The sequence below is a fragment of the Dermochelys coriacea genome, chromosome 2 (assembly GCF_009764565.3).
Source record: "Dermochelys coriacea isolate rDerCor1 chromosome 2, rDerCor1.pri.v4, whole genome shotgun sequence".
NCBI lineage: Eukaryota > Metazoa > Chordata > Testudines > Dermochelyidae > Dermochelys > Dermochelys coriacea.
The window spans coordinates 249,350,565-249,367,098 of NC_050069.1; the positions used below are offsets into that span (position 1 = coordinate 249,350,565).

General features: G+C 39.3%; 1 protein-coding gene across 10 annotated transcripts in view; it reads left to right on the forward strand.

Moving 5' to 3' along the window:
• The window catches only part of DIP2C (disco interacting protein 2 homolog C), a 513,143-nt gene that overhangs the window by 410,234 nt on the left and 86,375 nt on the right, over positions 1-16,534 (forward strand). For all 10 annotated transcript variants that reach the window (XM_038391694.2, XM_043509595.1, XM_038391695.2 and 7 more), the window contains 7 exons: positions 1,379-1,518; positions 4,776-4,912; positions 7,199-7,407; positions 8,398-8,512; positions 11,730-11,931; positions 13,582-13,691; positions 14,242-14,322. In XM_038391694.2, the coding sequence (XP_038247622.1) occupies positions 1,379-1,518; positions 4,776-4,912; positions 7,199-7,407; positions 8,398-8,512; positions 11,730-11,931; positions 13,582-13,691; positions 14,242-14,322 (994 nt within the window). The remainder of the gene's footprint in view (positions 1-1,378; positions 1,519-4,775; positions 4,913-7,198; positions 7,408-8,397; positions 8,513-11,729; positions 11,932-13,581; positions 13,692-14,241; positions 14,323-16,534) is intronic.

The following is a 16,534-nucleotide window of genomic DNA, read 5'->3' on the forward strand; positions in this document are numbered from 1 at the left end:
GAATTGCCATTCACAATGTCTTGAACTTTTTGTAATGCAATGGTGAAAATTACAATGACTACACCTGATAGTTAAAGAGTAATAAGCTAGACAGTAATGCATTAGAATAATCAAGTTATGCATGTTAAAACTGCGATGATAAAATTATTGCTGCGTGTATTGAAACTTGGCATTGAATTTATTTAAAAATGTAATATCGCCTGTTTAGAAGGCTGATGCCTAACCATATGGCAAAAAAGTCACATCCGTGGTCTAAGTACAGAACTGGGATACTTCAAGAATATTTCAGTTCTAATCCTGACTTTCTGACACTAACACACTATAACCCTGGTCACGTCACTTAAACCTAAATTCTAAATAAACTAAAGTGTCTCGGTTTGGGCTACCAAGAATTGAGGCACCCCAAATCACTAGAGGTCTGATTTCCAGAAACATTTGTCTCTAGTTCGGCATCCCAAAATCACTAGTCAGTTGTGAACATTTGTCAGTAGATTTCCGACATAGGGTGGTGTTTATGTGACCATCGCTTAGTAGCACCGTAGTGTCCAGGAAGTGGATCTCTTGTGTGGACTGGTCCAGGCTGAGGTTGATGGTGGGATGGAAATTGTTGAAATCATGGTGGAATTCCTCAAGGGCTTCTTTTCCATGGGTCCAGATGATGAAGATGTCATCAATGTAGTGCGAGTAGAGTAGGGGCATTAGGGGACGAGAGCTGAGGAAGCGTTGTTCTAAGTCAGCCATAAAAATGTTGGCATACTGTGGGGCCTGGCTGAACTTTGTGACTTTGTCCTCACCCATAACTATTTCACATTTGGGGACAATGTATACCTTCAAATCAGCGGCACTGTGATGGGTACCCGCATGGCCCCACAGTATGCCAACATTTCAACAATTTCCATCCCACCATCAACCTCAGCCTGGACCAGTCCACACAAGAGATCCACTTCCTGGACACTACGGTGCTAGTGCTAGTGAACATTTGGGCATTAACTTCTCCATTTCCTTATTTGTAAAATGGGGCTAATGCATCTCACTAGGAACTGAGTGAATTAATGTTTGTAAATCTCTTTGAAGACTAAAAAAAATTACTGTAGGTGAGATTAGAGTTATTCTTAGCACTCTATAGCAACATACTTCTGGATGGACACTGACAGTGAAAGCTGGTATCTCTAATTATCAATGACTTGGGAGAAGAATTATGTCTGATGTAGTAGGGCAGATGAAGATAATGTGCAGAATAAATCAAGATTAAATCTAAGAAATGCTAATTAAGAAATATTGGAATATTTTTGATAATGATCTGTTACAAATGAGGAAAACTATAATGGTTTGCCTGGTAAAACACACTGCCCATTCAAGTTATTGACACTTGTTGCAGGCCAACAGATGACAGCAATCAGCCTCCAGGCAGGGGAGTTTTGTCCATGCATGGTCTCACCTACGGAGTAATTAGAGTGGATTCTGAAGAAAAGCTTTCTGTCCTGACTGTGCAAGATGTGGGCTTGGTGATGCCAGGAGGTAGGGATTGGCACAGCTTTCTCAGAAATATGTAATATATACAAAATAAGCCTTTTTCATTAATTGTACTATAAAATGCTATAAATAGAAATATTTTCCTATTAAAGAAACAATGAAGATTAGGATGTATATACTTTAAAGTATACAATCTAACAATATGATCAAACAGAACTCTTTTTTTCTTGGGATTTCCAATATACATTTTCTTCACAGTATTTACTGTCGTTGCATGCTCAGCCTCCACTCATTAGCCACAGATTTCTTTCATTTCAAGTGGTCTGGCAACACCTGATTCTACTCCATTGTCCTCATGAAGGCATGCTCACCACTAATTCATTACCCCTAAAATGCCAGAACAAAATTAATTTGGAATCCTGTATCAGAGGCCAGAACACAAGTATCCATAGAAAAAAGAGTGACCCAGACCAGACCAAGGCATTTTAGGTTATTTTCCTAACCTGTTGTAAATATAAATTAAACTGCTTGCTGCAGACTTCCTGAATATTTCTGCAAGCCCCTTTATTCAGACACGATTATATTATAAAAAGAGGGGGATGTATCTTAAGCAGATGGTAGTTAAAAAATTCAGACTAAAGCAGTAAGCCAGAGTTTTTAAACATGACATCACGTTTTTATATCCAAATTGATTTTATGTTTGGTGTAATGACTGGAAAAGACCAATATTGTTGTGTTTCTTAACAGAACTTCTAACTGGAGCTGTCAAGCTATTAAAAAATTAATCACGTGATTAATCGCACTGTTAAACAATTATTCAGTACCATTTTTAAAAATATTTTTGGATGTTTTCTACATTTTCAAATATATTGATTTCAATTACAACACAGAATACAGAGTGTACAGTGCTCACTTTATATTTAATTTTTATTACAAATATTTGCACTGTAAAAAACAAAAGAAATTGTATATTTCAATTCACCTGATATGAGTACTGTAGTGCAATTTCTTTATTATAAAAGTTGAAATTACAAAAAAATTTTTGTTACATAACTGCACTCAAAAACAAATAATGTAAAACTTTTGAGCCTAGAAGTCCATTCAGTTCTACTTCTTGTTCAGCCAATCACTCAGACAAACAAGTTTTGTTACATTTGCAGGAGATAACGCTACCTGCCTCTTGTTTACGTCACTTGAAAGTGAGAACGGGCATTTGCATGGCACTATTGTAACTGGCATCGCAAGATATTTACGGTGCCAGATGCGCTAAAGATTCATATGTCTCTTCATGCTTCAACCACCATTCTAGAAGATGTGCGTCCATGCTGATGACTGGTTCTGCTTGATAATGATCCAAAGCAGAGTGTACTGATGTGTGTTCATTTTCATCATCTGAGTCAGATGCCATCAGCAGAAGGTTGATTTTCCTTTTTGGTGGTTTGGGTTCTGTAGTTTCTGCATCAAAATGTTGCTCTTTTGAGACTTCTGAAAGCATGCTCCACACCTCGTCCATCTCAGATTTTGGAAGGCACTTCAGATTCTTAAACCTTGGGTCAAGTGCTGTAGCTATTTTTAGAAATCTCACATTGGTAACTAATTTGCGTTTTGTCAGATCTGCAGTGACAGTGTTCATAAATCAAACAACATGTGCTGCGTCATCATCCGAGACTACTATAACAGGAAATATATAGCAAAATTTAGGTAAAACAGAACAGGAGACATACAGTTCTCCCCCAAGGAGTTCAGTCACAAATTTAATTATTGCATTATTTTTTTAACGAATATCATCAGCATGGAAGCATGTCCTCCAGAGTGGTGGCTGAAGCATGAAGGGGCATATGAATATTTAGCATATCTGGCATGTAAATACCTTGCAATGCTGGCTACAAAAGTGCCATGCAAATGCCTGTTCTCACTTTTTGGTGACATTGTAAATAATAAGCAGGCAGCAATATCACCTGTAAATGTAAACAAACTTGTTTGTCTTAGCGATTGGCTGAACAAGAAGTAGGACTGAATGGACTTGTAGGCTCAAAAGTTTTACATTGTTTTGTTTTTAAAACAATCCAAAAATAAAACATCCAAAAATATTTAATACATTTCAATTGGTATTCTATTGTTTAACAGTGCAATTAATCAGGATTAATTTTTTTAATCACTGTTAATTTTTTTGAGTTAATTGTTTGAGTAAACTGCAATTAATCAACAGCCTTACTTCTTATACATTATACACCAAATGAACTTTCAGTTTCAGTTGGACATCTTAAAATTGAAGCAAGTTAAGGTTTTTTTCTAACAGCCATAGTATAACAATATTTTATAGATATATAGGTTTATGTCTGATTATATACTCTGATCTAATTCAAAACAAGGTATAATACAGATTCTCTTATTATCCTCACTGTGGGTGGAGAAGCATCCAAGACTTTACATTTGCACTTATAAAGGCATTCTGGTCTGCTTCCCTTCTCTCTGTCACCTTGGCCCCTTTCCAGTCACAAAGGCTTATGCTTATGACTGACTCCTACTACAGAGATTGCTGCTAAGAGGCATACCTGGCCTTACTTTTATGCCCAAGACTGGAAGTGGCAGAACTCCAGCAGTACCTTTGGTGCAGTGATAGAATGCACCAGAGTGTCTTCCAGCAAGCACACTCTTTCTCACCTTTTCAATTTTTCCTTCTCCTCTCTCCTGCAATGTGCGCTCTCTTCTTCTCTCTCTCCCTTCTTCCCTTTGCTCACTGTAAATATTTTTTTTTTACTTGTTGGTCCCCTCCTCTTAGCTCCTGCAAAACTCCAATACAAAATTGATGGGAGACTAAACTCTGGTAATTCTTGATAAAGCAACACACTACTAGTGCTAGTCTGATGGGCAAAATAACTGGATCTCTTGCCTGGGTGTTACTCGCTACTTGCTGAGAGCTGACCTTGTCACCTTGACGTCTGTTGCTGGCAACTGGATATAGCATAATTATCATCCAGGAGCTAAAGCAAAACATTTTATTTTGTACTGACCCCAGTAAATATATTATCCTGGTTTCAAAATCAAGGAGTCAGTCAGGCCAAAATAAGTTTTTGTTTTTCTGACTGTCTTTATATAAGGTTCTTGCCACTGTTTGTCTAAATATTAAATTCTTTTTAATGTTGTTAAAATGTCTTCATGGATGAGCAGTTTTGTATGTCTGGCATTAATGTCTGCATCTACTTCATTCATTGAAGTTTATAGCCCACAGCCTTCCCCCACCACTAACTTTCTTCTGTTGTTTCCATAATATTTTTGAAAGTCTTTTGCTTTCTCTTTAGCTATAATGTGTGCAGTGAGGCCAGATGGAATTCCTCAGCTCTGTAGAACAGATGAAATAGGCGAACTTTGTGTATGTGCTATTGCAACAGGTACATCATATTATGGACTCTCAGGCATGACCAAGAACACTTTCGAGGTGAGTCAGAATGAAGGTGCACAACAAAATCCTCTTAACTCTTCAAGGCTGAGAAGACTGTTTGGAGGGTGTGGTAATACTAATAATGCTATTAATAATTACTAATTATTACTAATTACTAGCAATACAATCTGTAATACTAGGTAATAATCACTAGCAATAAAATCTGTTTTGGGGCCCCATTTCATTAAGTTCTGTTCAAACCTTTAGAAAGGTCCCCACCCTGAGAGGTTGTTCTCTGTTTGAAACAAGGTACTAATGCAGTGGTTCTCAAACTTTTGTACTGGTGACCCCTTTCACATAGCAAGCCTCTTTGTGGACCCTCCCTCCCCCTTACAAATTAAAAACACTTTTAAATATATTTAATATCGTTATAAATGTTGGAGGCAAAACGGGATTTGGGGTGGAGGCTAACAGCTCGCAACCCCCCCCATATAATAACCTTGCGACCCCTGGCAGGGTCCTGACCCCAGTTTGAGAACCCCTGTACTAATGTGTGTAACAAACTATAGCAGGAAAGTGGGAAGGAGGACATGCAGTTGTTTAGGGTATCTATATGCCCAACATGATGGTTCCAAACACTTGAAAACTGCTAAGAATTTAGATTTTAAAAGCTGTCTTCACCAATCCCACAATCTAGCCAACATTAGATGACTGATCTATTGTAGGCATCCTAGCAAAAATATGTTTTTTGAGGAGAGATCTGAAAAAAACAGAAACATGGTTTTACAAGATTGCCTTTTCCTAATGAATTGAATATGGTTTTTGTTTTTAAAACAACTGACGTGTAATTCTTTGAATTTCTTAATTCTGCTTGTTTTTCTGAGCTTTGCATTCCAATGATGATTGCTAATTTGATAACTTTGTAGCAGCTGTCTAGTTCTGTTCTTGTTAAACCTTAATTGAAGTTATATGAAAAGGCTAGACAAGTCACTGAAGTGCAGAGAAAAACTGAATGGAGATATTCCTTATTTAAATTTTTGTTTCTTTTTTTCCTTAATCAGTGTGTGGGGTGGAGAAGGGAGAGGAAATTAGTGTAAATGTATTTGTTCCTTTAACCAAATGCTTTTTCTAATCTTATAATTTGTGAAGTCTAAACAGAGTTAATTTTTTTCCTGCATAATGACAGTTTCAACATTCCTCATCAGTACACAGTTCTGAGTGTCACAAGTACTGCACCCTGAATAAATAACAGGGACTGGGGGTTGGAATGACAGTTCTCAGTCTATCCATGGAAGCCAGGAATCTTGCTATTTTGCGTTAGTTTGGAATTTTTAGAATCACTTTTTGCCTTGCTGAAAGAGCAATTAGTGATAGCCAGTGTCACTGGTAATCCAGTATTTGACAGGTTTCCAAATGTACTTAGACTAATTTTGGAGCTAGAATTTAATAGCATTTGTAAAATCCATCAAAACTGGTCATATCCAGTTGGTAGTAACTGAGGCCCTAGTTAAGCATGTGTAAAGTTAAGCATATAAATAGCCCATTGGCTACTCAGATGCTTAAGAACCTTGGCCAAGTCACTTAAGATGCTTTTCTTTTTTAAGAATGTCCTTTCATGTGAGAGCAAGTCAAGAGTCAATTATCTACTTTCAGGCCTAATTATGATTTCTGAGTGAGCATTTATTATTTCTTCAGTAAGTCATCCATGTACATCAGAGGGCAGAATTTGGCCTTTTTTTTTTTTTTTTTTTTTTTTTTTGTTATCTGAGCCTCAAAGGACAAAATACAGAAACTTTGACTTTTATTGAAGACTCACAGTGGTGGCCCACAGTTTGTGATTGCCTTAGATAACTTAAGAACTTGCATTTACACATACTCATTACCTGCAATTTTCATGGCATTTGCTGTACTCATTTAGGAAAATAAAGGCATTCCTGCAGATACCAAGGGAACATAATTTATTCAACTTACATAAAATGGCTGGACTTATTCTGATGACTTGTTTTTTTTCTGAAGAATATTCCTTTAATGGAAAAGACATTTCCAGTAATATTTTTATTATTTTTTCTTAACTGCCTTGCATTTTGGATCTAAATTTATTTCCTTCCCACTCAAATATATTTTATCCATTACTGTTAAATAATTTACAACATAGAGCCAAGTTGTGGAACTGAAGCTATGGAACAGGTGTATCCTAAATATATTTGTCACAAGTGTTCATCACAACAGGTGGAGAGGTCCGGGTCCAGAGTGGAGTGAGCACTCCTCATTCCCAGGGAATCCCACGGTACTAGTAACACTGGGGATTAGGTTCTCCTAACTGTATTTTGGTATGTCTTACAGGTGTTTCCTATGACCAGTTCAGGAGCTCCAATAAGTGAATACCCTTTTATAAGGACAGGATTACTAGGATTTATTGGACCAGGAGGCCTTGTCTTCGTTGTGGGCAAAATGGATGGTCTAATGGTGGTCAGCGGAAGAAGACATAATGCTGATGACATTGTAGCAACAGCCCTGGCTGTAGAACCAATGAAGTTTGTCTACAGGGGAAGGTTTGCTTCACTTTTTTTCTTTGTAAATTGAGATCTTTGTTTTGCTTAAAGCAGGTCTAATTGTTCCAGCATTTAAAAATGCCTGTGGTAGCCCTGACCCATCCATGCTAAACTTCCGAATATTGCTTACATCAGTTGAGTTGCACTAGTGTTGGCAACGGCGGGAAACTTGTGCAGAATTTCATTGTGTAGAGAAGGCTGTAGAGTCCTCCAAGATCATCAGATACAAGCCTTTGTAGGTCACCTTCTAAAAAGGATAGTCATAATCCTGACAGAACAAGGAGCAATGGTCTCAAGTTGCAGTCGGGGAGGTCTAGGTTGGATATTAGGAAAAACGATTTCACTAGAAGACTGGTGAAGCTCTGGAATGGGTAACCCAGGGAAGTGATGGAATCTCCATCCTTAGAGGTTTTTAAGGCCTGGCTTTACAAAGCCTTGGCTGGGATGATTTAGTTGGGGTTGGTCCTGCTTTGAGCAGGGGGTTGGACTAGATGACCTCCTGAGGTCTCTTCCAACCCTAATCTTCTATGATTCTATGATGATTTTAGCGTGTGTAAGGGGTTATTGGGATCATCCCCAGTGATCTAAGCTAATGTTTTTTAAGCATTAGCTTGCAGTGCATTCAAACACTGCTGCATTTCTAGGTTCCTAAATAATTGCATGCTTCTTGTTTGTGTGAAATTACAAATTTTAGTTTTGAAAAGATGAAGGCTACTGAAACAAGGGCTACTTGTAACCCCCCTTTAAAAAAAAAACTTATTGGTTTTACAGCTCTTGTAATATCTTTCTTCCAAAGCTACTGAAGTTTAACAATTACATAGGGGTTTCATGTTACAATTTTCACTAGAAGAATTGGTAGCTGAAGCAGCGTTCTTCTGAATAATACAAATAATTAACAAATAAGTTACAAAATATTCTCTTCCGGAATGAAATTGCCTTTTCTGCAGTCACTACTCTTACCCAATACCTTTTTCTTTTTGTGTTTTTCAGAATAGCAGTGTTTTCAGTGAGTGTCCTTCATGATGAGAGGATAGTTATTGTTGCTGAGCAAAGGCCGGATTCCACAGAGGAAGACAGTTTTCAGTGGATGAGCAGAGTTCTCCAGGTAATGTTCCTATGGTAATTCTGAAATTTGCTGCTTCAATTTTATATTCCCTTTATTGATCTTTCAACACAATGAAGATTGTAAACAGGCATGCTTCTTTGAGTGGGTATGTGGATTTCACTGTAGGCCCATCTGATAGAAATCTTTTGAATATCAGTGTTCATCAGAGCCGTTCCTGTACTCTGTGCCTCCTCGTGTTCCCCTGTGAGGGCAGGAAGGGCAGAGCAGCCACAACCCTCCATCTAGTTTCTCTTTCACTGGTGGCAGCAAGTGGGAATCTAGCAAGTATCCAACCCACTACTCTCCTTGGAGGCTTAAAAACTATTCTTTTCATAAAATTTGAAGAAATCTTCATCTTCTAGACTGAGACCTCCCCTGTACACCCCTGAACAGAATGGCGAGGCGCTTCATGCCAACTCTCATGGTGGACTCCAAATCTTCAGGGCTTTAAATCCTGCCTATCCTGTACCAGACTGATCCCTTTCAAGGATGGACATAGTTTATTTCATTTCTGCCTAGTGGGGAGCCAGGACAGGTGCTCTGTGTGCAAATCCTCTGGATCCAGGACCCAAAAATCCAGACTTTCAGCTCAAACTATATCTGCTACAGCAGTCCACGCAGGTCACTTCAGACCAGAGATGATAGCTACGGTGGCATCAGCTAGTATTCCCTGAAGCACAGATCATACACTGGTATCAAGCACTGGAAAAAAGGTGAAGAGAGCACTGGCAGAGCCAGCACTCTGACTTTGACACCAGCCGCCTCCACATCAGAAATCCTTGGCACTCGAAACTGTAACACCATCTGCACCGAGAGCCTTGTTTCCGACTGCTCCAGCATTTGCAGCATCACCATCCCAGGCAGTAAAGCCAGCACCTCTGCCTGTACATAAAGGTGAAGCTCACTCAGAGCAGGGTGGAACCCAGATAGAGCTCCAGACGTGAAGGGAAGCCCTGGAAGGGGAACACAGAATCACTCCTTGAAGGACAGAGCATCAGACCTGGAATGGCACAGGGAATGAGACTCAACACAAATCTCAGTACTGGCATGCCCAGCAAGGTCCCCCAGAGACCCCCCTGGATGAATCTGGATCACTTCCAGTAATGCTTCCTATGCTGAAGAGACAACTGGCACTGAAACTGTCCCCGGCACCACATTCCCCTACATTACCACTATTCAAAAAGAGATCTATTCCTTGCCATCACTAGTTTACTCCTCCTAGCTAGCTTAGAGTAGAGATCCCTCTCCTGTGCTTTCCTGTATGCGTTCAGGATTGATCTACCCTTCATGGCCTTCTGACCTGTTCTTCAAAATTCAATAGTGCAGATCATTACTTACAACAGCTACACCAATGCACTGCACCAACAAGCAAGGAGGCACAGGCTTGTCTCCCATCTCTTGGGAAGCTGTCAAGCTCTGGACATGTGCCACCAACAAAGGATAATCCCAGTGGTTCTTTGTCTCCTGGGAGTCAGCAATGAGCAGGTGGACTTCCTAAGCAGACAACCCATGACCAATCAGAAGTAGCCCCTGCAAAGATCCATCATAGAGCTTATGTTCCATCATTGGGGAAGGGAGAGGGTTCCCATAACAGACCTGTTTGCCACCCAAAGCAAAGCCAGATGTCAATTTCTCTTCCAGAGGGGGCATAAGCCAGGGTACATTTCCTATCTTCCTTCTGCAGTGGAGTCGAGGCCTAACTTATCTTTCCACAGATCCTCCAGAATGATTTCCAAAATAAAGATCACTCTCATGGTTCTGTAGTGGTCCAGGCAGCTTTGCCTGACATACTTGCTGCAGATGTTCATTCTGACATCAATCCAGCTCTGACTGCCCAGACCTGATCTCACAGCACCATTGCCAGATATTCCATCCAGAACCGAAGTCCCTGCACCTGATGACCTGTACATTGGCTAGTTAAATACCATGGACAGGGACTTACCCACCAGTCATAGAACCTGCTCCTACCTGAGGCCACAACACCCTCCCCTCAAGACTCATGAGGACACTTTTCAAACCCCTTACAGAGGGCTCCTCTCTCTTTATCTTGCTATCTCTTCAGCCAAGAGAGCAAGGGAGCTACCAACATTTATGGCCGACCATCCGTATACAATGTTTCAGAGGGATAAAGTCGTGTTGAGTAATCTCCATGTTTCATCTGAACGGATCAATTTGCTTGTCTCCTTCCTAAAACCCATCTCTTTGTTGGGAAAGAAGTCATCATGTACACTAGATATTTCCAGAGCCGTACTTTACTACATCGTCCGAATAGATCCATTCAGACTGTGTCTTTTCAGTTATTCCTGACTGTAGCCACCTGTTCCAAGGGCTAGGCCATTTCATCCTGAAGATATCTAAATGGATAACACAATGAACCAAAACTTCCTAACTGATTTTAAAGAGATGCAGTCAACTTTAATCACACTTTTCTCTGAAAAATATGTACTTACTGTTTTTTCAAGCAATCCCTAAAGTTACTGTAAGTAAAAGGTTACAGAAGAGAATACTTCTGTTTTTCAGTTTTGCCTTGTGCATTTGACAGCACTTTGTAGAGAGCCAGTCTCATAGTTTCTCCAGTATACCCTGTCAGTTTCCCTTCTTGTTTGAGGATCATTTCACGTAGTGATCAGGAAGAGAGAAAATCTTTAACAATCTTTTTTTCCCTTTTGATTTAAACTCCAGAAATTAACAGGGAAGTTCAGAGGCGAGTGGCACCTGACACTGCTTTTCAATCCTTCTGAAGTTGATTAGATTTTAAGTTGATAGTGTCCCTTTTAACAATAGCATTAAAAGCACACACAAATTAAAATCAGATTTGCCTGTGAACTGTGTCTGCCTGTGCTTTAGTTAGTAGATCTCCTGCAGTGAATTACTGCTAGAACATGGTTATGGAGAGAGCCAGGCACATCAGCCCAAACCTATATGAAATTACCAGGGTCTTTAATTGATGTTCATCTATTTATGTTGGGGGTTGGGGTTTTTTTAGAGATCTAAGTTTTTAAATGGTTATAACAAACAGTGGTGAAGTAAATTTTCTTTCTTATGCACTCAGTGAAGAGTACCTCTCCTCTGATATTGCTGAAGAGTGTGTTTACAGTGGCAGGTAATTGCTAGGTTGTCTTCTGCACCAGTTTAGAGAGCCAAATGAATACTGTAGTGCTAATAAGTACAGTGATTAGCCTTTCTTCATTAATTTCAGCTTCTTGAATTTTTCTAGGCTATTGACAGTATTCATCAAGTGGGTGTTTACTGCTTAGCACTGGTACCAGCAAACACGCTCCCTAAGACCCCTTTAGGTGGCATACACTTATCAGAAACCAAACAACTTTTTTTGGAAGGCTCATTGCATCCCTGTAACGTATTGATGTGCCCTCATACCTGTGTAACAAACCTGCCTAAACCACGACAAAAACAGCCAGGTAAGCTGAGAAGTGGCATAAGCTATTAATAGTCTATGTTTGTGATGTTCTGTGCGGTAATATCAATAGGAGCTCAGGGGGCTCACCCCCGTATAGATTCAGTTACATAATTTGAACTCTGAACAGTTTCACCCTCCTAAAAATACTTCGATTGAACATGGCTCTATAACAGACTGAAATAAGAAATATAGAAAGACTTTGGGTTGAATAAATACTCAGTCTGTTGACTCAAACCCAGTAACCAGTCACCTCACTAGCAGGAATGTGCCCTCACTGCAAAATTGAATCTGAATCCAGCTTTTGAACTCACATAATTGGAGGGGTGTCTGAATCTGTGGCTCTGGTTTGGCCCCTCTCCATATATTAGTTACTAAGCACTAGTGATTTTGCACAAACAAAATACCATGGAATCTGAAATGTCCTCTCCTTCAGTGCCTGAAGCTTAGGTGTCGTCCATTATAGAACTCAGAGCATATTTACAATAACAGTTCCCTTGTTTCTCTAGTTTACCACTCTTGGACAAATGCTTGAGAACACAAAAGAAGTAATCGAGCCTTGAAAGGTGTTATAAAAATGAAATTTTAGAGACTGATAGTGGCTTGTCAAGGAATTGGTAGTAATAGGAGATGCAGTCTAGCTGTAAAATTCCATCTGGCAGGCTTGTGTTGCCACATTCCAGATAAGTTAAATACTGTGGGTTCCTGAACTGAGGGTTTTGTCTGGATGTGATGTGTTTAGCCTCAGTGGATGGTAAAGGGGAGGCCAGGAAGAGAGGAGATCTCTGGGCTATTTTGCTTTTGTTTTTCATGCAGAATAACTAAGAACCACAGTGCATATTCCAACATGGGCATCAGTATGTTTTTGTGGCTCTTCCTTTGGACAAAGTTTTGGGCTTCTTTGCCCTGGTGTAAGCTTGACACTGGTGCTTCATTGGCAATCAGCAAACACCTAAAAGCACAAAGTGAAAATACTACTATGTTGATAACTGCAATGGCAACATTTATTAGAAGTATATAGTCTCCAATTTGCAAGAGTTGGCATAACGTCAATGGAGGCCAGCTTGTATGTGAAATGTTAGTGGTGATAAGTTCCTTTCTTGTAAACTTGACTTCACTTTCTCCAGTCTATTCAATGTATTGAATCAAGGATTCTCAAATACTTTCAGAGTGTGAACCATCTACCCTCCCAGTCCTGATCATTTACAAACATCTACAACACCTGCTTATATGGAAAAGAAATAGTAGTAGAAAAATATTAATGTATTTTTGTTTGTTCTAGTGCATCTTACTAGCTGAAAATAAAGGGGGGGGGGAGCTAGAAATATGGAGTGGCCAAATCTCTGCAGGCCACAATTGGCCCATTGACCATAGTTTGAAAATGTGTATATATAATTTTAAAACTGTATATCTATTGCTTCAGCAACAGATCTCTTTAGAAATGCATGAAATTTCATGGTTTTCATTGCTTTTATGCTTTTTATAATTTACATATCTTAAACATGGACTGAATTGTTAGGATATTCTCAAAATGTTGTTCACTAAAGTTGATAATGGGAAAAACTTCACCTGCTGCAAGAGAAGGGATAATGAGAATTCTTAACTATAAGCCTAATATTTTTATTGTATTAAGCATGTTTCTAATACATTCTAGAAATTGGCCCTGCCTCTGTGATGGTGGGGAACCTGGTCTCTGGAAAAAGAATTGCTCAGGCTAGTGGCAGAGATCTGGGACAGATAGAAGACAATGATCAGGCCAGAAAGGTAAGTTACATCTTTCCAAATACATCTTGTATGTGACTTAAATTCAGTATCTGTACTGTTGCAAATATAATAGTTTAACTTTTTTGTATTGTTATCCCATACTTGTTGGCTTAGTTGGAATAAAAATTTGAGTTCTAGAATAGATATGAGGAAGGGATTCCCTATATTATTTTTTTAACGTGTCTACCTTCATTTAGAATTTTAACTTGGATCAATGTACTGTGTGAGGTGTTAACTTTCTAGTGTTTCTGTCTGTTAGTCTATAAGGTGCCACAGGACTCTTTGCCGCTTTTACACTTCAGACAGTAATCTTAGACTTCTAAACAGGTCTGCACAATTCAGCAAGAGCATGTTGAATGATGAATGATCCTAATGATGAATGATCTGATGGCATTCAACAATTTATTGGTTACTGATGTTGATATATGAACATACAAAATAGAAGCAAGAATGGGGTGCATAAAGTGGAAATAAGAAATTGCTTCCTATTTTTAAGAAAATTAAAAAAAAATCCATAAAGTATCATGATTATCACTCTGTTTTGTTTTAGTTCCTATTCCTCTCAGAAGTTTTACAGTGGAGAGCTCAAACCACTCCTGACCATGTGCTTTACACGCTACTTAACTGTAGGGTAAGAAATTCAGACGATTACTTTAACAAGTTACCTTGTGGAGAAATGCATGCTGAGAGACACACTGCATCAGCTTGCACCAAGACTGTATGTGGCTCAATCTTCGGATATTTCTTTTTGCATTGATGTTTAGCTGCTGTATTTACTACTCACTTATCTGTGAGGAAGAGAGAATTATCTCAAGTGGTTATCAAATGTGTGCTCTCTGCTCTGTTTCATACCCAGCTTTGTATATTCCTACTTCATGAATTCACAGTTGCCGGGAGTGTTGACGAGATAGAATATTTACATTCCAGTAGAGGGAGGCATTGTTCTTGATGTTGCTCAACAGTCTTTCTGCTCAGTTAAAGGTTTCAGAGTAGCAGCCGTGTTAGTCTGTATTCGCAAAAAGAAAAGGAGTACCCGTGGCACCTTAGAGACTAACAAATTTATTAGAGCATAAGCTTTCGTGAGCTACAGCTCACTTCATCGGATGCATTTGGTGGAAAAACCAAATTTCCACCAAATGCATCCGATGAAGTGAGCTGTAGCTCACGAAAGCTTATGCTCTAATAAATTTGTTAGTCTCTAAGGTGCCACGGGTACTCCTTTTCTTTTTGCTCAGTTAAAGGAATCGTTCTGACTGTCCTAAGAGACGATAAATTCTTCCTTAGCTGAAATAGTGAATATTGGGTATGAGATTAGGCTTTCCAGGGAAAATAGAGAAGGGGAAGATGTAGAGGGAAATGGATCAGGACTCCAAGGGCTGTGCAGGACCTCTAGTAAATTAATCTGCATGCTTATGAGATAAGTATGGTTTAATTTTAAAACATTTAATTAGTCATCAAAACCAGATTTTATGCTTCTGTGCCACAGAACTATATTAATCCATAGCATAAAATTAGAGTTTTTCTAGGATTAGAAGATTACGTGATTACTATATATATTAGACCTCTGCCCTGCGTGTTTACAAAGTGCCCTGCTGTCTATTAGATTGGTATCAAAATGCCATTCAAGGTTAGAGTGGTCACCCTTAATCTTGCTTATTTTTCTTTAGATAACTAGCTAGTGTTACGTCACCATTTGCAACTTTACAGCAAATGGTGAGGCAGCTTTAATTAGTTACCTATGGCAAATGGAAAGCTGAGATCAAGCTACCACTGTGCATCCCAGGCAGAATTTGACCCTGGAGAGAGTTTACTGTTTTATCTTGAGAGAGTAAGGGCTTGTCTTCACTACGGGGGTAAGTTGATGTAAGTTACGCTACTCCAGCTACGTGAATAACGTAGCTGGAGTTGACGTAGCTTAGCTTGACTTAGCCTGGTGTCTTCATTGCACTGAGTCCGGTTGACTTCCCTTACTCTTCTCGGGGAGCTGGACCGGAGAGCGCTCTGCCATCAAGTTAGTGGGTCTTCACCAGACTCGCTTAATTGATCCCTGCTGCATTGATTGCAGCAGCGTTGATCTCCCTGTAGTGGCCACCAGCCCTAAAAAACAAGTACATCATGGTTGAGAGAGACTGTTCTGATGACCACATTCCCCCACACTGACTAAATCAGACTATTGAAGTCAGACCTTAAGGTAACACGCTCTGCCTGTCTTGGGAAAACAGTAGGAAGAGCAACCAGCCGGTAGGAAACACAGTGAGGAAAATGAATTTGATGATGATAAAATAATTCATCATTCCTTCCATGTGAAATCAATTGAATTGTGAACCTCGATTGCTCTGTTAAATGTTTAAATCTGCTCAGTTTACAGTACCTTGTCTCTGTAGCATTTGTTTTAAATTTCTGGAAGTAAATAAATATTGTGGTTGTGTGCGAGATGGTTATGGTGAATAATAATTCATTTCTTAGCAATCAAGCAAAATGCATGTATTCCCTTAACTCTTCTTGAAATAGAGTCCCTTGTTGCTTTTAATAAGAACCCTGGAAGGATATTTTTACAGGTCATTTTTTGACTCATTGTTTATCTTATAACCCAGTAGAAGCGTGAAATGTAAATGTTTCCTTACCACTCTTTTTTTCTTCTTCTTTTCAATTTCTTCAGCTTCTCTGTTTTTTAAGTGAAGTTAGTGCTTGTGAAAGGGGCCACATATGACAGGAAACTGAAATCCTCCTTTTCCAAAGAACAGGCACAGCACAGGCAGTAGCAGTGCAGGCCTTCCCCACGCTGCCTCATCAATTTATCTCAGCCCAGGCCTAGAGAGACCACCTCTAGGGAAGTTCAGTCT